This window comes from Hyaena hyaena, unplaced genomic scaffold (assembly GCF_003009895.1).
Source record: "Hyaena hyaena isolate Hyena2069 unplaced genomic scaffold, ASM300989v1 scaffold_116, whole genome shotgun sequence".
Lineage (NCBI taxonomy): Eukaryota > Metazoa > Chordata > Mammalia > Carnivora > Hyaenidae > Hyaena > Hyaena hyaena.
Genome location: NW_024080748.1, coordinates 3,073,187 through 3,101,028, shown reverse-complemented (window position 1 = coordinate 3,101,028; position 27,842 = coordinate 3,073,187). Strand labels below are relative to the sequence as shown.

The 27,842-nt window shown below is 35.5% G+C and overlaps 1 protein-coding gene across 2 annotated transcripts in view; it reads right to left on the bottom strand.

The window, feature by feature from the left end:
- PRMT3 (protein arginine methyltransferase 3) overlaps nt 1-27,842 on the bottom strand; it is a 129,860-nt gene that overhangs the window by 33,903 nt on the left and 68,115 nt on the right. For both annotated transcript variants that reach the window (XM_039236752.1, XM_039236753.1), the window contains 3 exons: nt 26,587-26,665; nt 16,186-16,373; nt 14,223-14,309 (listed from right to left, as the gene is read on the bottom strand). In XM_039236752.1, the coding sequence (XP_039092683.1) occupies nt 14,223-14,309; nt 16,186-16,373; nt 26,587-26,665 (354 nt within the window). The remainder of the gene's footprint in view (nt 1-14,222; nt 14,310-16,185; nt 16,374-26,586; nt 26,666-27,842) is intronic.

Sequence of the window (27,842 nt, the reverse complement as noted above, 5' to 3'; positions counted from 1 at the left end):
GTGCTTAACACAGACGCTGGTACTAGTATCGGTACTAATACATGTTGTTTAAATGAAAAGTTGTCTTGGGCAGTATTTTGTGTGTATGTGTGTGCTTGCCACTTAAAAACTGCAGCCTACCACTTCTCTAGATTTGTCTGCTACCTGATTCCGGATGTATCATCAGTTTCTTACTGTTTTATATTGGTGTTTATTGTTCCCTTATGTTCCTTTGAAATTTCCTTATATTCCATTAAAAAGCAGCATGCTTTCCCTAGAAACCATCGACTAAAGGCTCTAGGGCCCATTCCTAATTCCTCAAACGGCAGAAAACACTACCAGAGGTAAGTAAACATTATACATTTTAAGAACAAAATAGCAAAGGGCCGCCTGGGTGGCTTAGTCGGTTAAGCGTCCGACTTTCGCTTGGGTCATGATCTCGCGGTTCGTGGGTTCGAGCCCCGCGTCGGGCTCTGTGCTGACTGCCAGCTCAGAGCCTGGAGCCTGTTTCAGTCTGTGACTCCCTCTCTCTCTGGCCCTCCCCTGCTCACGCTGTCTCTCTCTCCTAAAAATAAATAAAAAATTAAAAAAAAAAAAAAAAGAACAAAATAGCAAATATACTGAATTTAAAAACCAATGCACAACAAAAAGGATACTGTTTTGTGACAGCTGAAGACGTTTAAAACTAAAAAATATTAATTCACTTTTGTGGCTAGGTGGCCAAGCTCTACTCTACCAAATGTTACTTGTCTTTACAAGCCTTTTGTTTTACAAAATGAAGAGGTGAACACTGAAAGAAATTTTGACAGACAGTAAAGGGGTAGGTAGATGTGATATACTTTCCATAAATGGACAGGATATTTTCTCTTTGAAAAAGTTCAGGTAAAAAGAGGGTTTCCACCTCCTAATCTGAGCCCTACTAAAAAAGTATCCAGCATCTGAAGTGAGAACTAAAGACCTGGTAGTGTTCACTTATGTTTGTCCTTTGAGGCTATAATTTTTCAAAGAAGGTAATTATACCAGTTGTCTTAAGTTCTGGCTTTATATTTGTAATTCCATCTCTGGGGCCCCAGGATTCACTCTGGCCCATCCTGTATCCATGGGGTTGGATGATGAATGAAAGGATGAGGAGGAAAGGAGAAAAAGAAATGGGATGGAACACTATGGTGCAGCCTTTGGGGACAGCCAGAACATAGCACTTGTTAAAGCAAAGGGTATTCTGTAATAGTTAGGTCACTGTCTTTGTGATCTAGAAATTTAAAATGTGACCCTGTAAAACTGTAGGCAGAAGAGATTTTGCTTTGAGAAGCAGCTGATCTGCATAAATGATACATTCTGAAGAAAGGTCTTGTTTCTCCAATACCTTAGTTATTCTGGGATATGGACAGATTAAAGAGTTTTCATTGTATTACCTTTGCCTGTAAAGACACTAGTCTTACTGAGGTGGTACTTATAAGCCAAATTAATCATACTTATTCAATACTGATGGAAAAAGTAAATTCCATCTATCAAGTCTCACAATCCAAAATCCCCCTAACCAAACGGATGTTCAAAATAGGGGCACCTGGGTGGCTCAGTTAGTTAAGCATCCTAAAGCAGTAGGTGCTTTAGGATTTTGAGAATTTCTGAATGCCAATATTCACGATAGCTTCTGTCAGAGCATAAGTCAAAGGGAATCTGAACTGAGATTACTTCCTTACAGGTTAATACTCTAGGGATAACTGCCTGAATCAAAGAGGAAAATACCTGGTCAAACTCATTTATTATCACAACCTAATAATGCTAATTGGCAGCCTCTGAGATAAGTCTAAGGAGAACTCCCTTGACATGTCCAGTCAAGAGTCCACTATTATTGATTATTTGATGAGTAAACCATTTTTATGCTTATTGCTGTGCTTGAGATAACTATTTCAGTCCTGCTTGAGTGTGATTATTTCTCTCAGATTTATTCTGACCCTTGGCATTAAGGATTTCAAGCATGACCCTATTCCTATCTAGAATTAAATTGTGATTGTTACATAGCTTAAGAATTTCAACAGTCTACTCAAATTATATTTTAGAACAATATGATGTGCTAATCCTTTTATAATATAACTCAACTGGCAGCTTTAAAACCACTGTAATGAATTTTTTAAAATGCCAATTCAGAGGCACTATTTATACTACGGCTTTCAAAGAAGGAGCAAACACAGGAATTTCTATCTACTCTAAGGACAAGTTATTTTACTCAAATTCAGAGTTTTTTACTTTATGGACTTTTGCATCCTCTTTGAGTAGGTTTAAATAATGTTTTAATACTGCAGGTGATTCCTCTCACTACTCAACGAACATACACCTCAAAGTTAATAAGTGGGAAACTTGTCTTTTTAAAAAGTTAAGTTTTCTTGGGGTGCCAGGGTGGCTTCGTCAGTTAAGTGTCCAACTCTTGATTTTGGCTCAGGTCATGGTCTCAGTCATGAGATTGAGCCCAGCATAGGGCTCCATGCTGGGTGTGGAGCCTGCCTAGGATATCCTCTCTCTCTCTCCTTCTGCCCCTTGCTTGTTCATGAGCGTTCTCTCTCTCAAAAAAAAGTTTTTCTTAATGGTATGTTTTCAAGGAGAGTACAGAAATGGAAAAGCAGCTAAACATGGAAAATGAGTTGAAGAAATCCAGATTTTAAAAAGGCTAAAATCCTCTCTGGTCCAGTTCAGAAGGTTAGACTCCGTGGCTGGGAAAAAATGAAAGATAAGGGGGAGGGGGCAGAATCAAGTGGAAGTATCCAAAATTTTATAGGCAATGCATAGGGTATACCTGGACTTATATCAAATCTAAACAATATTAGAACTAGATAGGACCCTTCTGAATATGAGACAATGCTTCCTTTTACAGGAGAGTCATATATTACATTCAGAATTAGTCACATAATGGGAAAATCTCAGGTAATTAAAATTACTCTGGGGGCGCCTGGGTGGCTCAGTCAGTTAAGCACCTGACTTTGGCTCAGGTCATGATCTTGCAGTTCATGAGTTCTAGCCCCACGTTGGGCTCTGTGCTGACAGCTCAGAGCCTGGAGCTGCTTCAGATTCTGTCTCCCTCTTTCTGCCCCTTCACTGCTTGTGCTCTCTCTCTCTAAAATAAAGAAACATTAAAAAAACTAAAAAAATAAAATAAAATAACTCTGGAAAATGGTTAATTAAATTTTACATTGGAGACTCACATATAAACCATCCCTCAGTAAGTTCAATACAACCAGTTCTCCTGACAACGGCACAAATCACCACTTCTTTGGCTGGGCTCCAGAGGAAGTAGATGGCTTATAATAGAGTGCCATGTTCTATTATAAATACATACTTTTACAGGTAGGAATCACACACACTCCACCAAGGTGCTCATACTAGAGAAAGATTTGGAAGCTGATAATAACTGAAGAAATGGCAAATGTGTTTTTCCACATTGTCCTCCTTTGGAGGCACATGTTCACTAAATAAAATGTAAGCTAGAATCATTTAGTTATGATGCACCATTTAGTTATTTCTCTCATGGTCTCTCTCTCTCTCTCTCTTTCTCTGTTTTTACCTTAATACTTTATTTGGATCAAGTTATATATACACAAGATGCTACTCCATTAGATTTGCTAAACAAACAAAAACAACCTAAAAAACATTTTGGAGCCCATTAACTTCATCAAGTTGTACAGGTTAAAAAATACATCCTGGGGCACCTGGGTGGCTCAGTCGGTTGGGCGTCTGACTTCGGCTCAGGTCATGATCTCGCGGTTCATGGGTTCAAGCCCCGTGTTGGGCTCTGTGCTGACAGCTAGCTCAGAGCCTGGAGCCTGTTTCAGATTCTGTACCTCCCTCTCTCTCTGACCCTCCCCTGCTCATGCTGTCTCTTTCTCTCTCTCTCAGAAATAAATAAAAAACATTAAAAAAATTTTTTAAATAAAAAATACATCCTAAGTTCAAGAGCAATTTATGTAACTTTATAATTGCTTTTCTAAAATGCTTTGCTAAACAGTGTCACCTTAGTTGAGGGATATTTTCAAAATATCCTCCCACAAATCATCCTTTGATTCTATTCTCATCCATGATATGTGGACCAAGTGTGTCCCAGGTCTGACTTGACAAGACAGCCCACAAATGAATATTCCAATTCCGTACTGGGTACCACTTTAATCTTAAAGGTATTTCAAATTCAGCATACAATAATTGAGCTCCAATCATCAACCTCTAAGCCTGTTCTAGTTTTCTTTGTCTTAAAAGAGAGAACCATCACTCTGCAAAATGTGAAAGCAAGAAACCCTGGAGTCACCACTGTCATCTCTTTTCCTCATCTTCCATTATCATGTCCTGTCAATTTCATCCTCTAGATCACTCTTGAATAAGTCTACTCTTCTTCATTTCCACTAAAATTGCCTTTCGTTAAGGTATTGCCGTTTCTTGCCTGAGCTCCGGTAACAGCCTACCCACAGGTGTCTCACATCCACCTTGATCTCCACTTGTTCTCCATGTTCCAGCCATGATCTTCCAAAGTGCCCTTCAGATACATCACTCTCTGCTAAAAAAATCTTTGATTATTTCCCACTAGTCTAAGAAAAAGGCCCGACAGCACAAGGTGCTAATGATCCAGACAGCTCTCTACCCTCCCTAAACACCACGATCTCCATGTTCCAGCTTGGGCTTCTCTCACCATTCCTTTCACTCATTCTGCTTGTCACTAGATGCCCTCTTTTGGTTTCTTTTTGATAAACTTTTAAATTGAAATATTACATACATGTAAAAAGTATAGACATTTAAAGCTAATGTACGAATTATTTTCTATTCTGAAAAAAAGTTTTACTGAAGTACACATGTATAAAATACACAACACACATGTAAAAGTGAGCAAATCATTGTGATTTAACTCAATAGACTTATACAAAGTGAGTACATTCAACCACTACTCAGATCAAGATAAAGACCCCAGGGAGTGCCTTGGTGGTTCAGTTGATTAAGCATCCGACTTTGGCTCAGGTCATGATCTCGTGGTCTGTGAGTTCGAGCCCCGTATCAGGCTCTGTGCTGACAGCTCGGAGCCTGGAGCCTGCTTCCGATTCTGTGTCTCTGTCTGTCTCTAACCCTTCTCTACTCGTGCATGCGCACGCTCTTTCTCAAAAATAAATACTAAAAGAAAAAGACACAGACCCTAGATCTTTATCATCTTTCTAATGATTAAGTCCTCCCTACATTTTTACTACCATGTTATGAGTTTAGCTTGTTTTAGAAATTTAAATACTGAAATTTTTCTGTATCTGGCTTTTTTTGTCAAATTCATCCATGTTGTGATGTACAGTCAAGATCATCTTTTTTTCATTGATATATACTACTCCATAAATATACCACATTTATTTATCCATTGCACTACTGACAAGTGTTTAGCTAGTTTTCAGTCTGGGATTATAATGAAGTGTGCTGCAATGGACACTTGTGTACATGCCTTTTGGTAAGCACATGAACAAACACATTTCTCAGAGTAAAAGGCCCAAGAGTGAAATGGTTAAGCCATAGAATAAGCATGTGTTCAGCTTTGGTAGCTGCAACAGGGAGCTGAGTTGTACGGAAACAATTTAGCACAGTACCTTTGCCTCATCACTCTTGTGCATTTCTAAGACTTCTGTCATTAGTATGACTTTTTAAAAACATCCATGTATGAAAAATTTCAAGCATTTATACAATTATAGAACCTCTGAGTACCTATCACCTATATTCAACAGTTACCAGTATTTGGCACATTTACTTCATCTATTCTTCTTCTACCCTCTTTTCTTGCTGAACTGTTTTGAAACAACTGCTGATATGTCATTTCTCCCCTATATACATACTTCAGTTTACATCTCTGAAAAATATGGACATTTTCTTATATAACTAAAATGCTATTACACGTAACATAAGGTGAATTTAAATATCTGCTTCCCTCATTTATGCTTCATCAGCTGTTCTGGCTTGTTATTATATTCCCAATGCCTCAGAGCTCTTAGCACATACTACTACTCAAAAACAGTTTCTGGGACTACGTGAAGAGATTTAAGTATTCTCACCACTATCTATAACTACAAAGGCTCAGGTTTCAGAGAAGAGCACAAAGTTCAGGACCATGCTCTAGATCATACGGTCTAAAACTGACTGTAGAGATGGAGTCACATAATTAGAAATGTTCTCCCCTCACACACATAAAATTTACTTAATGAAGCCTATTAAAATATATACCAGATGTCCCACTAGAATCTATGATGCACGTTCAAAACAAATCTTACTATTTCTAAGCAGCACAGATGTGTTTTAATAATTAGTTTTTCTAGCTGATTAGCTTTGCAAGGTCAAAATTAGGTCAATTTACACCTAAAAGTACTAAGAACTGATTTAAAACTCAAGAAATTAGCAGGTTTCCACTGTCAGAGGTTTTTCAAGAGCCTTAAAAGAAGATTTAAGTATACAATTACAAAGAAATAGGCTCATCTGAAGTTTTTTTGTAAGCTATTAGAAAAATTTAAAGCTTAATTAAAAGTAAAATAACAAAGAGTACTATATGTAAGGAATCACTACAGTTTGAATTTTAAACATTTTAAAGTCTGATAACACTTGCATTGATTGCGGTGCTAGGGTGTCTTAGTCGGTTATGTGTCTGACTCTTGGTTTTGGCTCAAGTCATGATCCCAGGGTTGTGGGTTGGAGGCCCACTGCGGGTTCCACAATGAGCATGGAGCCTGCTTAAGATTCTCTCTCTTTCTCCCTCTGCCTCTCTCCCCTGCTTGCACACTGTACTCACTCTCTCTCAAAATAAAAAAAGAAAGTAAATAAATAAAATAAAATAAAAATTTAAAAATAACACTTGCAGTAGCCTTAAAAATTTGTTAACCCAAAGACTTGTTTTGACTCCATCAAAAGCTACATATTAGTGCTTCTTAAATATATCTACCGTTATCAAGTATTTCATTTAAAAAAAGGGAAAACCAAAATGAGAATTGGGAAGTAACATACAATTTATTTTTAGTTCATGAACTAAATACGTTTATGTTCATTTACTTCTCCTAACTTTCAAAAATCTTTAATATGTTGGCCCAGATTTTCCAGAGTGGGCTTTTAAAAATAACACATACTTCTGTTTCTACCTAGGATTTAGAGGTTTGCAAAAGATCCTCACTCTGATAGAACAACAACAACAAAGCATTGGCTAAGCTAAATAATCATATTTTTCATGAAAACCATTGAAGAGCCTTGGATGCAAAGAAGTCTAGATAAACTATTTTCAGAGAGGAATGAGCCAGCGCTCCCTAGCTGAGCAGAGAGAAACACTGGCTTTCATACTTAGTGGCGTTTACCCAATGCTGGGCCCTGGGTGGGAAAAGGAGCAAAAATACCACAGGCACAGCAACTTAGCTGGGGCAAGGGGAGCTCGTCCAATTTTAATGGGCAGGTCTGAGTTAGTATGGTGCACTAGAATCCGGAAGCCTGAAAGGCAGAACTAGCAAACCAAAAAGACGGATGAAGCTGCTGGCTGCGCTACAAAGCTGGAAGAAGAGGTTTGCTTGCAATGCTTAGATCACAAAGCCAAAATCATCTGCAACCACACAATTCACTGTCACCATTAACGTTATATTACTATTCAACACTCTGCTATTCTAGAAACTCTTGCCCAGGAAGACGAGGTTATTTCAGACACCTCAAGAAAACCTGTTTATATGAACAACAGACCTTTCAACTAATCCTGAGAGCAAATATTCTCTTCTAAAGAGAAGACTCACAGACTGTTTATTCTTCAAGATGCACTTTGAAACTCATCCCTCATTGGGTCTACCAATTCTGAGTGAGGCCATGAGCCATGTCAAATCCGTATCGGGACCTTTCCTCTCCCTAGTACACCCTTTGTCTGCATTGAGAGATCCACTGCAAATCAGATTTCTCAGACCTCATAAATATCCTGACTTTGTCTTCCTCCCTAAACTCAGCTATATTTTCATGGTCTTCCCAGGAAGTTGGTGAGAGGAAGGGGCCTGATCCTGGGTCCAAGACTTTGGAAATTACCTGCAGTGATACCCAGCCCTAACCAATATCAGTTCCAGATTAGATAAAAGGGATCATCAGCCCCACCCCCCAACAATCCTAGCTGCCAGACAGAGGTAAGTGGAAGACCTTCTAGAAGAAAATATTACCTATCTTAGTCTGTACTGTCCATTCGTATAGTGGCTACCACAAAATACAAAATTATGAAATATAAGAAAAAACAGCAAAATGGCCAATAATCAGAAGTAAAAAAGCAACAGAAGTAGAATCACAGTTGGCTCAGGGAAGTAGCAAGTGGACCTTAAAAGAATGATTATAAATATGTTAAGGAACATATCAACTGTATCAAAAATCTTTATATGTCAAAGATTTATGTGAGTATGTAATCTGATAAAATCATCCTAAATATTTTCATTTTTAAAGTAAACAACTCATTTGTTATACAAAAGGCAGTATGAAAAGTCATTTAATGTATATCTAGGGTTATGAAAACGGATGCTTGGCTATGACTTTAAGGAGCTTATAAAGACAGGTGCCAATATAAATGCTGCTGGAACACAAGGGAGAGATTATCACACCATTACTAAAACGACATTAAAAATTAACTAGAACTCACAACATAAAACATATTAGTTCTAAATTGTATGGCCTTAAACCATTCGCTTTTGGACACTTACAAACTTTCCATAAAATTATAGACCTAATTATTTATTTACTACAAGGTTAGGCAGGCTGTTCTGATAGAAAGTCAGTTGCTAACTAAACTTTAAATCCCATCATAAAAGCAACGGCAATTTGACCTAAATGTCAATAATATTATGATTATTGGAAATTTGGAAAACTGCTATGTATGTGCTACTAGTATTCAGAAGAAAATTATCCTTTAACCAAGACCCAAGACATTTACATATGAATATCACATCATGTTAAATTCCCCCCCGAAACAGTCTGTTAATGCAAAACTCTACATTCAAAATGCTATCAAATTCCTTTTGTGGTATGTGTATGTGCCTGTGTGTGTTGGTGGTGAAGACCACAAAGAAAAGATGTTTTCTATTAAAGGTTTTAAGAAACTTGAGAAAACCATCTAAAAACACTATCAGACTACAGCACACATGCTTTTGAAATTAAATGCAAAGGGGGTGTTCTTAGCATCTTGTTAGTTTGAAAAATCCAATTTCCTCTAATATTTTAATTAGGCTACAAATTTAGAATCTCATTAGAAATAAATGGTTATGCATATATTTAAAATGGGCTTAACTACTCAGAGAAATCATCCATCTTACTTTTTTGGCTACACATTCAAGTTTTAAGCCCAAGAAAAGAAGTATTTATTTTATTTAAAGGTTTGTACTTAGCAATGTAAAACTAGATACCTTTTTCTTCATTCCATCTAAAAAAGCTGCACCTCTTTCTCCCCAAAGTAACTCTTTCCATCTTTTTGCCAGGCATTGTTTTTTGTTAGTATTTTCACTAATTCTTCTTATAACATAAATGAGAAACAAAGTTCCAATTAGGCACTCATCCTTTTTAATATCTTTGTTATGGATTATTCCCAAGTAACCAGGCGAATAATCTATCTATTCAAAAGTAGCCTTAGAGACTAAGCTTGCCTAATAGCTCCAGATGGTTGGTAGCAAAAGAGTGTAAGGAGCTGGCACCACCTCGAAGAGCAGAAGATAGTTGGAGTAGATACGGTTGGGCAGTTGGAACTCTACAAATAATTCAAATGTAATAAAGGCATTGCAGGCCACAAAACCTTACTCTGCCACGCTCATGTTAGGATAAGCATGCTGGGAAGTAAAGAAAGTTTGCAAGAAATGTAGATGCTTGACCAAATAACGACGTATTTACTCTGAAAGGGTGATGAAAAAAAAATTTTTTTATGTTTTATTTATTTTTGAGAGAGAGAGAGAGAGAGAGAGATCGTGAGTGGGAGAAGAGCAGAGAGAGAGAGGGGGAGATGCAGAATCGAAAGGAGGCTCCAGGCTCTGAGCCCGATGCAGGGCTCGAACCCAAGAGCCATGAGATCGTGACCTGAGCTGAAACTGGACACTTAACCGACTGGGCCACTCAGGTGACCCAAGAAAAAAATTTTTTAAAGATCTACCTTTTCTCTGCAGCAAAGAGGATGATGGGATATGTGACTTATTTTATTATATAAATCTGTCAGCCTTATCTTGGAGAAAGAGTGCATTTTGATCACTCTCTTTCTCTCTCCCCCAAGAACTGCTAGACCACTGGCTGGGAATCACATTTTTCATATCCGTTTTATGTGCAACATGGTTTAGATTTTACAGATCTGTTTCAAATGCAACAGGCTACCTGGAATGCTTCCACATCAGAATTATCTCATTCCTGACTTTCTTTATGTTCCTTTAATAGTTTGTTCAATCCTACCAAGGAGGTCTTCTGGGGTCAAGATATTTCGCAAGTAAAACGTAGTGATTTATTTTTCTTCATCCATAAAATGGGAATACTAGTGCCCACTTCAACAGATTATTAAGAAGACCAAATGAAATAATGCTTTTAAAGTGATGAGCACACTGCTTGACATGCAAGTGTTGAATGACTCAGACATTATGACCAAGACAACTTATATTGACTAATTATTTGACAGAATAATCTCAGCAGGGTTAACATTGAATAAGTCCTAGAATTTGTATGTTCGGTACCTGGCACACATTCAATATATATTGTTTGAAACTACACATTCCTCTCAAGGTGAGTTATAGAACATGTTCTCAGCAGTGATCAGACACATACAAGTCCACTCCAGTCTTCTGCCACTTTCTTCCTAAACCCCAGACCTATCGCATTTTCAGATTTTTACATTAAAATCATTCAGGCAAGTTGGAAATAAAAATATAAATCTAAAAGGTTCTTTACAGATATAAGATAACAGTTTATTTTTTACTCATTTTTCTTATGGAACGCTGATTGTATAGGAACAAATGCAGCAAATACTTACTTGATATATTCTTTAATAAAAAGGTTTTGATTACAATCTTTGTGTTAGACTTTACCAGATTTTTTCATGTTTTATTTCTATTTTACTCTTTTAAATACACAGAATAAAACAAAGATCATTAAAGGATAAATACAGTTTCTTTCAACATAAAGTTTCTTGTACTCTATGGCAAATAATAAGAATAGAGTTCTATATATGCATTGTGAAACTCTTTCTGTAGCATTAACACTACTACAGCTAAAACTACTTTCCAAGACTTTGTAACTGCTAAGGTATAACATGATCTATGTGTAGCCAAACAGATATGCTGAATGAAGATGTGTAAGGAGGAACTGGATAGCATGAGTTGGGGCAAGGGGGATAAGAACAGAATGGTAGTAAGAGTTCTGTTCATCTGGGATTGACAGCGGTGGCTACCACTTACTGAGTGGGCTGAGGGCATTCGGGCTTATAGGGCCTGCAGTGGTGAAGGCAGCTTTGTGGCAGGCTAATGCTAAGATGTGCTTTCAGATGTGCTTTCAGAGTATTTTCTACAGGCACCCGGGTGGTTCAGTTGGTTAAGCATCTGACTCTTGGTTTCAGCTCAGGTCATAATCTTACAGTGGTTCAGGAGTTCAAGCCACTGTATCAAGCCCTGCACTACCAGTGCGGAGCCTACGTGGGATTCTCAATTTCTCCCTCTCTTGCTGCCCCCATCCTGCTCACGCATGTGCATGCTCTTTCTCTCTCAAAATAAAAAATAAAAATAAAAAAAAAAGAGTATTTTCTAGAAGTTCAAAATATAGACTATTCCTTTACCTCTTCCAATGTGTCTGGAAATTATGTTATTTAACTCTTTAGTAAATCCCCTTCTGCTTTAACAAGTGATTTGGACTTTGTTGTCTGAAACTAAGAACCTTGACCAATATCCCAAAAAATAAATAACATTTTTTAAAAATTCAATAAACTCGGGGCGCCTGGGTGGCTTAGTCGGTTAAGTGTCCGACTTTCGCTTAGGTCATGATCTCGCGGTTCGTGGGTTCGAGCCCCGCGTCGGGCTCTGTGCTGACTGCCAGCTCAGAGCCTGGAGCCTGTTTCAATCTGTGACTCCCTCTCTCTCTGACCCTCCCCTGCTCATGCTGTCTCTCTCTCTCTCTCTCCTAGAAATAAATAAAACATTAAAAAAAAAAATTAAAAAAAAAAAAATTCAATAAACTCATCTGTCTACATAATGTTAAAAAATATACACAACTAAAAACAGCTTTTGAGGTCTTCACTACAGTTTTACCTTTGCTTTCCTTTGATTCATGTGAAGGATACTGAAGTACGCTTGAAATATTATTATTTAATAATATTGGTAATATGGCATTTTCTATCTAAGAATTCCTTTATAGACTGATCAACTGTCATTAATCTAGAGGCTTTTTTATTTTAAACTCTCAAAGATACTAACATCAAAACACAGAGTAAATCTAGGAGTTAAACCCTTTAGCCTATAGTTTCAATTGAGCAAATCAGTTCAGTTACTAAAAAGGACAATTAGAAAATATGGGAGGAATGAATGGGAAGAATGAAATTTTGTTTTTATGAGTTAAATGAATATAATGATTGCCCCAAATCATAAATCTGCAATCTAGATATTTACCTTTTAAAAAAGGTAAAACCAACTTTATCAAAAAGAATTCCTCAAAACATCAAAGCACATTGTTAAACTCATTTGGATATAAAATAATTATTGGATGAAAATGAACTGAAACAATTTTTAAAAAGCCATAAAGTGTTTTATGTGTCAATGTTTTAAAAAATCAGATTTAAGAGTTCAAGTGAACATAACTATAACCTGTTTCACACAGTTCCTAACTATATAGTTTTAGTGAATTTTTTTAAAAGAAAAAGAGTGGGGGAGGGGCAAAGAGAGAGGGAGACAGAGGATCCAATGCAGGCTCTACACTGACAACAGAGGGCCTGACGTGGGGCTTGAACTCATGAGTCATGAGGTCATGACCTGAGCTGAAGTCGGATGCTTAACTGACTAAGCCAGACAGGTGCCCCCCAAATTGTAATTCTGTAGAGGTAATCTTGTTTTAAAAAAAAAAAAAAATTTTTTTTTTTTTTTTTTTACGTTTATTTGTTATTGAGAGACAGAGAGAGACAGAACATGAAGGCGCGAGGGGCAGAGAGAGAAGGAGACACAGAATCCAAAGCAGGCTCCAGGCTCTGGGCTGTCAGCACAGAGCCCGACGTGGGGACTGAACCCACAAACCTTGAGATCATGACCTGAGCTGAAGTCGGACACTCAACCGACTGAGCCACCCAGGCGCCCAGGTAGAGGTAATCTTGTATAGGCAAAAGAGTGTAAGGAGCTGGCACTGCCTCAAAGAGCAGAAGATAGTTGGAGGATTCAACTCAGGATTAGTATTCCAAAGCCTATACAATTTTTTAAATAATATAAATATATCAATATCACCTATGTAAATACATACATTCTTAAATAAAGGCCCACATTTTATTAACCTTTTAATCTTCTGGCAAAAACAAATATTGTTATCTTAGTATTAATATACATTTATATATTATTTAAGAAAAAAATATTAATATATTTTAATAACTTTTCTGGCTACTTTTTAGGTGCTTCCCACATATATTAATTCATTAATCTGTGTAATTAGTCTTTAAGACAGAAATTATTACCATTTTTCTTAAAGCAGCTGATTAGTCTGAGGTACAGATTACAATCTAGGTAACTTGAATAAAGTTAACAAGCTAGTGACTGGCAGAACCAAATGTGAATCCAGATTTGTCTAACTTTTCTAATGCTCATACCTTTTCTGTTACACCCCAATCTTCTTTACAGAAAGGTAAATCATCAGCTTATTATGTCTCACACAGGAATATAAAATATTATACCAAATATACATATTTTACTTCCATCTACACTGAATGTTATGAGTTATGAGGGTTGTGGACATGAACTTCTATGAGGATAAAGATGAGTGTTCTCAATTAGTTACATGAGAGGCAACAAAGAAGAGTTTATAAAAAAAATCATTATGCAAACATAGTGTCCTAAGACTTTGTCCTTTGAACTAAACTAACTTTTTTAAAGTCTACTGACCTATCAAATCAGATCTGCTCAATAGCCTGACAAAGGCAAAGATAGACTGTCAAAGGCAATAGTCTTTTCCATTTATCACAAATCTGGTAATTAATTCATTAGCCTGCCAATCAACTGCACTGCTAGTGAAATTTGTGAGTATAGAATGAAAGAGCTTACCGTGCACATGGATGTCTTTGTAATTTTCAGGGTAAAATCTGAAGAAAACTCCAAAGCTGAGACAGACGTTGTATGGCAATCTATTTGCTACCCGTTAAAAAAGAGTAGAGGGAAGAATTTAGTAAAAATAGTGAAAACAAAACCAAAAACAAACAGATAAATATCACTTCTTTTTTATGCAAAAAGGATTACTGTAAACCAATGTTTGGTAAGGTTTAATCATTCAAACCCCACTTCTGGGATTGTTTCCAAATTTAAGGGCTACAAGCACTATCATTTAGTTAATTTTTATTTAAACCAAATTAGTATTTTTAGTTAGACTTCCTGTAAGAATACTATACATCAAGTCATGACTCTTGTATACATTTGGTATAAATTATGCATGATAAGAGTCAACATTTTCATAGGAAATGCCAACTTGAACACATATGGCAATGAAAAGGATAAGGTGTTTCAGAATTCCTTTTTGTAACTGGATTTGAAGATAAGTTTGGTAGATATTAGGAAAAACCATAACAGTTAAAACCAAAGAGCCAAACCAACTATGAAGATTCAACTCAGGAAAAAAATGGCCAAAGAGCCTTATGCTCCTGTTCTGCCCTAGTTCAAGTCCTTCTTCACTTGACTATGGAGAGCAGACGGAGATAAGCCATGGCAGTAAAACCAGGAGGGATGCTGTGGAGGCCTGACTTGCCATGAACAGATTATGACACAGCATACACAATATACAGAACTATATGCTTGAGGCATTACCCTCTTTAAAGGAGCTTGAGAAAATTTAAAAGAAGTTACAGTGTGGTTGCCTTTTATTTGTAGAGAACTGTGGAACAGGGAACAAACCATATTTACCTAAACAAACAAATGATCAATTAATGTTTAAAAAAAGAGAAAGCATATGTGTACCTTTTAAACACCTTGGTTTTCAGTCTAAAATCTTCTATTTCAATTACTTATTCATACTAGTTTTTGGCATTAAACAAAGTGATCATAGAAAGAAAAATTAGCCCCTACCCCCAACAACTCTCCTCTTTTTGCTTAGCCTTGAGGTTGAGTTGGCTATAACTGTACTCTCCTACCTTGAACTAAAGAATCCAAATAAATCTCTTACTATCAGTGTATCATAGCACTGAACAGTCCTATAATCATTAACAAGCTATAGTTTTTATTTTCTTAAAAGCTAAAAGCAATTTTAATCAGCTTGCTCTTGTTGAGAAACTTTACATGTTTATTATTCTATGCCAACTTTAAATAGTTTATCTATTAAGAAAATTAACAAATATTTACTGAATATCCATTTTATGCAGAGAATAATTATTGATGCTATGAAAGTAACAGTGTGACTATAAAAAGCAGACAGTGTTCTGAACCTGAAACTGAACAAACAATATTTATTTATATCTAATTGAAGCAATATGACTTTTCATTGCAAAGTTATTATTTACCCCACGTAAATTTGACACAGCAAAATTTGCAATAAAACTAGAGACTGACCCTGTGAATAATAAGATTTTAAAACACAAAAGGAATTAACCAAGAAATCTGAAGTTAGGACTTTAGTTTCATAGGCAAATTCACTGTTATTATTTACCCTGAAAAAGTGGACGAAATGTGAATGTGAGAAGTTAAACTGTGTAGAATACATGATCTGAATGAATAATCTGGCTGTAAAGGAGAAACCAGAATAAGGCCAGGGAGGTGGTGATGAAGCAGAAGTGACTTTTAGCCTTCAAGCCCTTTGGTATAATGAATTTCAAAACAAAGAGAAGTGATTCCAAAGGCTGATATAATCAACTGGTAAATATCATTACCTCAAGGTGCATTCGACAGATTAATATATGGAGAATAATCACTGTTTTGAAGGACCACACATAATATCAACATATTAATTTTAAATACTGAACTCATAAAAAAAACCTAATAAAAATGGCAATTCTGTTAAAATAAAATTGGTAAAAACACCTACCTTAATACTACAAGCATCTGAAATAACAGTTGTTGGATCTAAAACTTCCACAACAGCTTCTGGAATAACTGCTTTCTTCATACAGGACATGTTGAAGCCATAAACATTATCCCAAAAAGCAATTCTATCGGCATGCTTATTCGTATCACTTACTGCCACAAGGCTGATGGTGCAAATATCAGGGTACACTGTAACACATAAAATACCCAACAGTGTACCAGTATCTCCCTTTATGGCAAGATATACTTTAAAAGACTAAGTATAAACAGCAAAATCATCAGTATGAATTATTAGCAGTTGATTACTAGCAGTGGGGTGTTAACAGAGGTGTAGATCAGAGTAAATAACCAAGTTCCATCTTGTAGCTTCTTAAAAAAAATTCTTATGGTAATGGCACAGTTAAAATAAAGTTCCTATTACAATAATTAAAACAAGATGGCCCAATTAAATAAACATGAAAAGAGCATATTAATATTAAACTTACAATATGCTGACTTTAAAAAGATACTAAATCTTTATACGTTACTCTGAAACATACAGAAAGAAACATCATTAAAGAAGATATGAGACATGTAAAAAACAATATGATGGAATTTTATAGTTGTGTAGAAGACTGGTTTGTATTAACCTCTCTTATTTATTAAAAGAGGAAATATTTATGAGCATCCAGTATGTGCCAGGAAGTTATTCTCATTTATAGACTGTGGATCCATGTCCATGTCCCCACTCTCAGGAAACGTATATTTAGACAATTTTGATAAATAAATGGACAATTACTTGCGATATGATAAATACTAAGCAAGGGGAAGTATAAGGTACTAGGGAAGCTCACAGCAAAAATAGCTAATTCAGATTTGGCCATAGCAGGGGTACAGGGATATTATGTAAAATAAGAACTGAAAACCACTTAAGTTAGGAGTAGGGAGAGAACGAGTGTTCTAGGTAGAGCAAACACTATGCACATAGGGTCACAATTAATATATGCTCCAATTTAAGAGAAAGTGAGCTATAAGGCTACAAAGGTAAGAAGGGAGCAAAGAAAACATGACTGCATAAACCATATTAGTAAATTGGATTTTATTCTAAGAATAATGACAAGCCTGTGAAAATTTTTACATAGGTAGCAACTTGAGCAGATGTTGGTTTTGGGAAAGCCAGATGGAGTATACTGTGGAGAATGAATGGGAAGGTGCAAGATTAAGATAGAGACCAAATAAGAGATAGTTGTAACAACTCAGATGATCTGAAGTAGAGTAACGACTGTGGGAATGGAAAGGGGTAGATACATATAACTGACCCTTGGACAACACAGGTTTGAACTGTGCGGATCCACTTCCACATGGATTTTTTTTTTTTTTGGATAAATACAGTATAGTGCTATAAATGTATTTTTCTTTTTCATTATTTTATCAATAACATTTTCTTTTCTCTAGCTTATTTTATTGTGAGAATACACTATATAAGACACACAACATACAAAACACATATTAATAGACTGTTTGTGTTATTGTTAGGGCTTCCAGTCAACAGGAGACTATTAGTAGTTAAGTTCTGGGGGAGTCAAAAGTTACGCAGATTTTTTACTACACAGGGGGTAGGGTGGTTGATGCCCATAACTCCCACATTGTTCAAGGGATCAACTGCATATTCAAGGGATATTTAGGAGAAAGAGCTCACAGGGTTTTAGTTTTAGCAGCTGGGCAGATTATAGTAGTAACCAATACTTTAGGGAATAAATAAGGGCAGATTCAAGAGGAATATGAAAGTCCAATGCTATGTGACAAATGGGTAAAAATATCCAATAAGCAGCTGAATAGATGGGCCTGAAACTCAAGAGATGATCTGGGTCAAAGCTACAAATTTGAGACCATCGTCATATGAATGGAAGTGTAAGTTATGCAAGCTCATGAGGTCATCGAGGGAGAGTACATGATACATACGAGAATTTAAGGTACGTATCGAAGAAAAGGAGACTGGTAATAAATGGCTGAAAAGCTGTGGCCACTGAAGAACAAAACCAAGAGAATAAGTGTGAAGAGAGGTGAGGGAAGAGAGTGATTCAGGAAGAAACTCTAGTCCAATCAATCATAAGGGTATAAAAAAGCCTGTATAACACCAAATTAAAAAAATAATATTGATTTAATTTTTTCCTTTGACAAATAAATAACAAAGTTAACTTTGTCCTTCAAAGAAGATTCAGGGGATTCATGAATTAAAATACAAATCATTTTCTTATATAAATAAACTGAAAGCAAGTACGTATGTACATAAGAAATGCACAAAAGAAATAATTTCATGATTATTAACCAGCCTTGGGATTTAAACAGCAGAGAAGTAATTCTCCTCTTCCCTTAAGCTCCATGTTTCTATCCACAGCCTTAGGAATTTATTATTCAATGAGAGCAGCACTACATTATCTTCCAAATAAAGCCCACGATAAGATCTGCTGGCATCAAAGCAATGGCTCCTTTAAAGCCTGACATGAGATACCCAGAAAAAACACTTGGTGCTATGTCACTGAGAAGAAATTTCTCAAGTCATCCCTAAGAGGGCATGCGAGTTAGATGTGACCGCTGCACTGGGCTAGAGCCAACTTGTCATGCAAGGTGAGTTACTTCTACTCTCTGCCTTCACAGACACGGTAAGCCTCTTGACTGTGTTTAAATTCCTGATAATACAAATTCTTCAAAGAATCTGATTTGTTATTGAATATGCTGAACCAGCAAGAGTATCAGCTACATGGAAGTATGTTTAGTTTCTCAAACCAGGTCCTTAGATCAGAAACAATGAAGAGTTCGAATTTAACAGCAACTTTAGGTATTTGGCAATTTCTTTAGATATCCTTTGTGGGACTTAATAAGACAATCATACAAGTTTCCCATATTTTGCCCTGTAATTTCATACTTAAAGAGGAATATAGTAACGGTACAGATCAGGGATCAGCAAACATTTTCTGTTAAGTAACTATTTCAGGTTCTGTGGGCCATATGGTCTTTGTTGAAACTATTCATCTCTGCTGCTGTACTGTGAAAGCAGCCACAGATAATATGTAAATAAATCAGCTTGGCTATGTTCCAATAAAACTTTATCTACAAAAACAGGCAGCAGGCCAGATACGGATACCGCTGATATAGATGTGGGAGAAATGTATGAGGGAGGTCATTATCAGGGCCACCATACTGTACTACTTCAGGGAGTATCAGTCACTCTGTAGTCTATGGGAAACTGAATATTGGAGTGGTGTAGTGCACTGACATTCAAATTACTTAATATAGCCCACAGAGTTCTTCTATTTCAGAAATTATTAAAAATCTTAGTGAAAAAAATTTAAAGTATCATCAGTCTCTATATCAAGGCTGGCAAATTATGGTCCATAGATCAAAGTCAGCCCCCTGGCTGTTTTTGTAAACAGTTTAACTGCAACAGTGCCATCCGTATTTATTTCCCTATGGTCTATGGCTACACGGTGTTCCAGTGGCAAAGGTGAGTAGCTTGGACAGCGACTGTATGGGTTACAAAGCTGAAAATACATTATCTGGCCTTCTGTAGAAAAAGTTTGGGGATCTCAGGCTCTATATTAAGCAATATGATATACTAACAATACTACTAAGAAGTAAGGATAACTTTTTCATCAGGAAAAACTACAATTTACCACAATAAGTTTGCAAATGTTTAAAAAATATTTTGGTACTAAGAAGAAACAAACTAAGGAGGAATCTGATTTTACTTATTCTAATGTTGAGGTCCATTTTTCAAGCTAATTATATTTCACAAAGATACAGAAAAAAAAAGTTTTGTATTTGTTAGCATTGACAAATGAAATTATTTTTAATCTTTGTTAGTAAGAGCTATGAATATTCATAAAGGGCCTGTAATCAATGTTATAGGTCAGTCTAGTTCCATATCCACCTCCTCACAGCTGGCTAAAATTTTGGGCCACCTGCCAGAATCTGACCCTTTACCTTCACATTCTGACACATTTGTCTTTTGATTTTTGTCAGATAGAAGCATAATTGAATAATTACTCCTTCTTGTAGGTGAAATTAACAAAGTGCTGATTGGACAAAGCACCCTCTTAACAGACCATTTATAAATTCATGGCTTTGACATCTGTGTCCTTCTCGATTCACTGCCCAGAATTCATTTGTCACTAGAACAGCTCACATGGTGAATAGATAAAGATGGGAAATCCTTTATCCCTCACAAATGCCTCACAAACTTTGGGACACTAAAGGATAAGACTGAGAAGCATAAAGAAACAATTCCTAGTAAGCAGTGACATCACTGCATACATGTTAAAACCAGAGTAAAAAGGTTTAGAACAGAAGGAGATAGTAAGCAAAACTATTCTTTTCACAATATACGTTAACAACATGGAGAAAGATTTTGCTAAACTAAGAGTCAAAGACAAAATGATTGATATTTATAAAGGGAAGTATACTACTAAGTTACTAAATCAGCAAATATTCTGGAATTATAAGCTTAGAATTTCTAATTTATATAATAAGGATATTTTAAAATACTAATTAATACTTATTTGGAAATTGGACACATTTTCCCATCTTTAACTTATAAAACAGTGACTAAGCCTAGTTTAGCTAGGCCAAAATGTGGCTGCAATATGCATTGGAAAATTATGTACTGAAAAAAAGTAGAAAATGATACTACTTGCAGTTACACTGAACAAAAGAAAAATAACAAGTGTGAAAAACAGATTTGAAGATGAGGAAGTAGTATATTATGGAAATACTAAAGGAAACCTCCAAGCACTATGAACCATGGTCAATGGCTGATTATGCTTAGATAAGCTATGTGAACATCAAGTCTTAATAGCATGATGCCTAAATTCATTTTGAAATTTTTATAAGGTATAAACCTAACACTAATCTCATTTTACTAGCTATAGCTCATTTTACCATAAATCTACAGTTTATCAGATGTAACTTAGGAGGGGAATTAATCTTTATTGGGCAACTACTTCATTTTAGGCATCTCATTTATACTTTTGTCTGATTCAACAAAGCTAGATTATAATCTTCATTTTATAGATAAGAAAACTAAAGTTCAGAGGGGCAAAGTAACTTGCCCAAGTTACTGGTCTTAATCAGCTAACTAGATAACAAGTCATCTGACAAAGCTGGGTCAACATATGGTCTAACTGCAAAATCTAAATGCTTCCCGTTATGCATGATGCTACATTTTATGCTTTTCAAATGGAAGAAAGGGAAAGAGGAACCCTATTTTCCTTAGGTAAATGGATACTATTGGGAAGAGAAAGGAGGAGGAGTAAGGAGCTGAGAAAGATTGGAGATTAATAAAATTTCAGGGCAATGTGAGGAAAATGGAACCGTTCAGCTTTACTTATTTCAGCTGAGTTAAGGAAGGAGATCATGGGGCAAAAAGAAACACTAAAAAGGAAAGCAAACAGGCAGAAATGAGGGAAAAGTGAGCTGTACAATTCAGCTTTCCATATACAGAAGAAAATATAAGTAAGATACAGAAGCAAAGCTGGACTTTGTAACAGAGGAAATTTCTTAATTTCTTATTAGCATAGATTAGGTTTCCAATGCAAATCCCAATGCAAAACTTTCTAACAGATCTACTGGTGACCAATATGTATTTATATATCTGCCACTCTATTTTGCTGCTCCTTTCTGAACTATTTGTGAAATTCTCTGTATTACAAGGTAGGGCCAGCTTTCCCATACAGAATCTGAAAATGACAGAAGTTTGCTTTCTCTCTCTCCCTTGCAGCTTAGGCATGTACACATGACCTACGTCCACTAAGGATAAGCACCTAAAGTTCTGGCTACTTTTCAGAGGCAGCTATACCTACTGCTGGTAAGATCAGCAATGTAATGTCAGCTAGTGTCCAGTATTAGGGAAGTGGTATCACTTCTAAGCCAGTCCTGTACCACAATTTTGGACATTATTCCTGGCTGTATAACCTTCAAGCCTGGTTTTTCAGTTCTCACAAAAACTTAGTAACCTACCCTACCTATCCTTTTAATAAAGTCCTTCTTTCGCTATTGAATAGCCAGGGTCGATTTTTATTTCTTTCAGTAGTAACTTTCATTAATAGAAAGGAAAATGCATTTTGAGTTTATTTTTGTGCATGGTGTGAGAAAATGATCTAGTTTCATTCTTCTGCATGTTGCTGTCCAGTTCTCCCAACACCGTCTGTTAAAAAGGCCATCTTTTTTCCATTGGATATTCTTTCCTGCTTTGTCAAGGATTAGTTGGCTGTATACTTTTGGGTCCACTTCTGAGTTCTCAATTCTGTTCCATTGGTCTATGTGTCTTTTATACTTATCTTCTATGTTCTTTCTCTTTTCTAATAGCACCAGCTAGTACCTCTGATAAAATATTACGTGATGGTATAACAGTGGCCATCCAAATCTTGATTTGCCTAAAAGGCAAATGTTAGTATCTCCCAATTAGACATGATGCAGGCTTTCAGCTAAAATAATATACTTTATCATATAAGCTAGGGTCTGACTATTCTTATATTTTCATAAAAAAGTCATGAATGTAAATTGTATTTTGTCAAAAATCTTTTTATTATTTATGAATAGGGGCATGATTTTATGTCTTAGCTCTAAGCCTTATTCATACGATTGGTTACATAATAGTTTGCTCCAGTTCCCTCTTGTCTGGTATCAATACCATGACTGCTACTTTCATTTGGAGGAATTGCTCACTGAATATCTTTTTCATCCTTTTAACTTTCCCAAATAATCTTGCTTTAGGTGTGACTCTATAAAGTATAGAGAATTCAGAGGTTTTGTGGTGATCCAATCTAAAATTCTTTTTCTTTGAATAGGTCAGTTTAACCCATTTACATTTACTGATAGGACCCATTTTCATCCACCATTTTATGTTATCTTTCCTATATCTTTAGTTTAGTTTTGTTTTGCTTTTAAGTAGTTGACTACATGGTCCTTTTGACTTCTTCCTAAGTATTAGTTCTTACATTTAGGAACTTCTATGTTTTTGTTTTAGTAGCTAACTTTGTAATTACATTATAGAATACCTTTTATTCTCTATTTTCAACACTATTTATTAATCTCCTATCATAAGTAATGGTAAAATTAGTATATTTCTTTATTCCTCCCCTCCCTGTTTTTCCTTATAATTTTTTTAATTAAAAAGAGAGATGTATTGGTAATACTAACAGCAAATACAGAGGTGGACATAGAGTTAGTACACAGCTTTAATATGTTCTTTTGAAAAGATAGAAATCAAACCATGTCATAATTCAGTTGACGTGAAGGTGGAAAATGCCACTTCACTTTTCTTTTAAATATCAGCTTTATTAAGGTATAATTCACATGCAGTAATAAAACTCACTCTTTTTGGTCTTTTCGGTGTATAGTTCTACATGATTTGATAAATACAGTCACCACCACAATCAAGATATAGATAGAATCTATCATCACAAACCTCACCAGTAAATTTTAATCAATAGTATTATTTTAATATTAATTTTGTCGTACTAAATGTGTTTATAATTCTATTACTTGATTTGAAATGAGATTCAATGAATTCCTGCTATTAAAGATAAAGCAACTCAAGTACACACTCCCTCTCACCTGCCTTCTGCATTCCCTTTCAAATTTTTGTAAGATGCAGTATTTGACATTGTTAGGGAGCAAAATATTTACGCTCTATGTAGTTATCCTAAAACCTACATTTTTGTCCTAATTCTAATTGTAAAAATATGATTGGTCACAGCAAATCACTTTCTTTTTTCTCCTAAGTTGTTATTTAAATTCCAGCTAGTTAACATACAATGCAGTATTAGTTTCAGGCACAGACATCACTTATATACAACACCTGGTGCTCATCACAAGTGCCCTCCTTAATACTCATCACCTATTTAATGTATCCTCCTTCCCTCTAATAAATCATTTTCTTAAGTTTTTCTCTTTATCTATAAGTTGGTTGAATGTAAAACACTACAATTCCTGACACACAACTTGGGCTTAGTAAATCTTAGCTAAAAACAGAAGTAGTCTTTAGTAAACCCATTTTCATCAACTTTATACAACTGTTTTTATTAGTAGTAAAAGCAGTAAGTGAATACCTACAAAATACTGCAGAGTTTGCTTGGCAATGGCAATAACAGGGAGAACAGATATTCATTACTGGCTGACTGTGTCTTATACTCCATACCGTTATATACATATAACATTATATACATATAATGGTATGGAGTATAATATATATAAATATGTATTTATATACATATGTAAACTGAACCAAATATATATATATATAAACTGAACCAAAAGTCATGTAAAAATAAACTTGTGGTCTCTTTATGCTTATATTAATTTTCAATATGTTCCCTCTCTCATAATTCAATAGTTCTTTCCAAAGTCTTTGCACTAGTAATTGCTTAGAAAGGTTTACTGAACATAAAGAAAACTTTGCAAAAGGAAAACGAGCATGTACATGATTGGTTATATTCATCAAGGCACACTCAAAACACAAAGTAAGCTAAATAGGCTATTTCATGTTACTCATTTCTGATTTTTGCTTCTTTTCTTTTTATTCTGCTAACAAGCAATATTCACTAGCACTAGTCCAGGCAGTTAAATGCTGACCTCTCTTCAATATGCCTCCAGATTACCACAATGTTAATATTAGCTATATAAAAACAAGAAAAGAACTAGAGTTATGAGCCTCCACTTCATCCTTGATGATGGGAAATACTCTGCTATTGTTTCCTCAACTAGAACCTCATTATTTTCATGGTATAAGTTTTTAACGAATTTCATCAAGAGGTCAATTTAAATGTATTAAATTGCTGTCAGTCCTTCAGTACGTTCAATGGATGTCATTCAGGGAGGTATGGAAACAGAATCTTTCCTAGAACTCCAAAGCAAGAATCAGATTTAATAAAGTTCATTTTAATAGGGAAACAAAAAGGGATGCTGAAAAGAACATGAATACTTGAATTGGCAGATCATGATTTAAAAAAAACAACAGTCAAGGGTTAACCATGTAATGTGTATCCTCTAGGACACCTTTGGCTATTGTGAGGATTACACATATAATAATATATAAAAAAAGTATAGTATTTGGCAGCTAGTAGACAATCCACAAATGGTAGATAACATTACTTTCAGTCATTATGTATAATAGTCATTTTTTTAAAAAGCCACTGAAATTATAGAAAGATATAGCTAATTTTTGTAGGGTAGAGTAGTCTAAAAATTCTAGCCAGATTCATGGCAGAGATCAGGAACACATCTTGAAATGCTTGCAGAAAATATAGTAATAAAATAAGAACATTTTGAAAAAGAAACACAATCCATTTAAAAGCTATTACAAAAGAATTCTATTGTGCTGGAGAATTTTCTGTGCTCTATGTTTTGGTCTCACTGATTTTTACTGTATCATAATTGCCAAAGTGATTTCATAGAATATGGATGGGCAGGAGGCATGAGTATGATTAAGTGCTTTATGTCACTACTTCAAAATGTCTCATTTTAATCTACTTTTATATAGCAGTTTTATCAACTGTACTGACTATGGCAACCATCTGACGATCTTGAAGCTTTGAGAAAGTGAAGGTGCAGGGAGAGGTGAATAAAGGGAGATAGAGGCTCTTCAATTCAGTTTTAATGATTTGATTCAATAAACTCACACAATGTTCCATCTATGTTCCAGGAGCTGCGGAGCTCGCTGAAGAATCCAAGTGGAACAAAACATGATCTCTGCTCTGAAAAGGACTGTTTGTATATAATGTTCATAGCAGAGAGCTTATAAAAACATAATTTCACTTCATATATACAGAGTTAATATGAGAAAGCTTTCCAAATTTATAGGGATCCAATAAAAAGAACTGATAAAAAAAAAATCCAGTATACCCAATATAAAAATCCTGACTGCATATGTTGCACTTTAAAAACTTAGTAGAAACCAGTGGATTTTTAAATGTTCTCATTAAATCACAGAGATGACAGATTTATATATTTAGTGAAGTCATGGAAAATCTGCCAGTAAAGTATGTAATTTCCAACCTAGTATGAAATGCTCTATTGGAAAGAAAAAAAAAAAAGAACTAAATGTCATAAGGATTAAAATTTAAAAGGAGTTTCTGTTAGATTTTGATTTCAATATCAAATAGCTTTCAAACCTAGTCCTTAGTCCTTAGCATTTTTATAAGAAGCATTCTTGAGAATACCATTAACTTAAGAGTCCTGTGTATCTTCTACAATGTTCTACTATCAACAGTATAGTAAACGACTGTCTTCAAGCTTCGTCTAATTGAAACATCTTTCATTTCTATTGGGAACTTTCTCAGTCATGCATAGTTTATTTGAAATCCAAAGGTTCACTTGGTTCTGCCAGACTAAAATCACATTATTAAAACTAGAATTTTATACTCACCCGATCCTCCTTTTGCCAAGTATTTGTTCTTTGCATAAAGGACAGAATCTAACATAGACTCAAAAAGAAGAAAATAGCCCTGTATAAAAAACATTAAAGAAAAGGATTTTAGAAATGCACAATCAATATCCTCATATGTAACATTTTAAATATCTGGGATACTCTTTTTATAAAAGGTATGTTTTGTTTGTTTGTTTGTTTGTTTTTACCTCTGCCATATACTTTTCTGGAAAGTTTGAAATTACTTTGTGTATTAAATTCTCCAAGTAATTATTAGAAAATCAGGCCAGGGTATAAAGTGGACCTAGAAAGTTTATTATGGTTGATGTACTGAACCTTCTTTATCTGTGCTTCCACTTTCTAGACTATTATTTCCTCCTCATTAAAAGGAGAGTCTGAAACAGAAATTGTTAAAATACCCTCTAACTCCTTGGAATACTGCAATATTAATAACCTAGACAGTGATTCTCAACTAAATTTAGCCCTCGCCCGCAGGACATCTGGCAATGTCTAGTGTCATTTTTGACTGTCACAACTTGGTGGGGCAGGGTAGCGGGGGAAGGTAGGGTGCTACTGGCATCTAATAGGTAAAGCCAAGAGACTGACAAACATGCTACAACATACACAGGAAGCCGCCCCTCCCCCCACAACAAACACTTGTCTAGCCCCAAATGTTGATAGGGTTAAAGTTAAGAAATCATGATCTAGAACACCATTTCCCAAAGGGCTTCCTGCCTAGTGACTTTTTCTTTTGTTAAATAAAAAAAAAAAAAGGAAGGGAGATAATCTTTATGAAACATAGATGCTTTAATAGTTCTGGAAAGTGGTATAGTAATGAAGATTGTTGAACACACCCTAACCATGCGTTACCCACTTTTTACTACAAACCTCTTTTTCTTTTTTCACATAGTACGTCTATCAACACCTTGCACAACTCCTGTTGTTCTATGTTCATGGAATACAGCTTTGGAGTACTCCAGATTTTAGAGACCAGTAATGAAATCCTCTGCTATGAAAGGATAATCACAGTATGGGTGAAAAGAAAATTTACCACTACTGGTATCATGAGTGAAGGATCAATGTCAGTTTGAGTCAGTCCTTCTTCTAGAGCCTATCCCGCAACTACTGGAGAAGCAGGGAGAGTCAAGTTCTCAGCACAGTGCTTAGCACATAAAATACTTTATTACTGCTTCGAGTGAAACAACATGAATTCTGCCCTAATGACAGCATTCTAAATCAAAACTGTTCTCACTTAC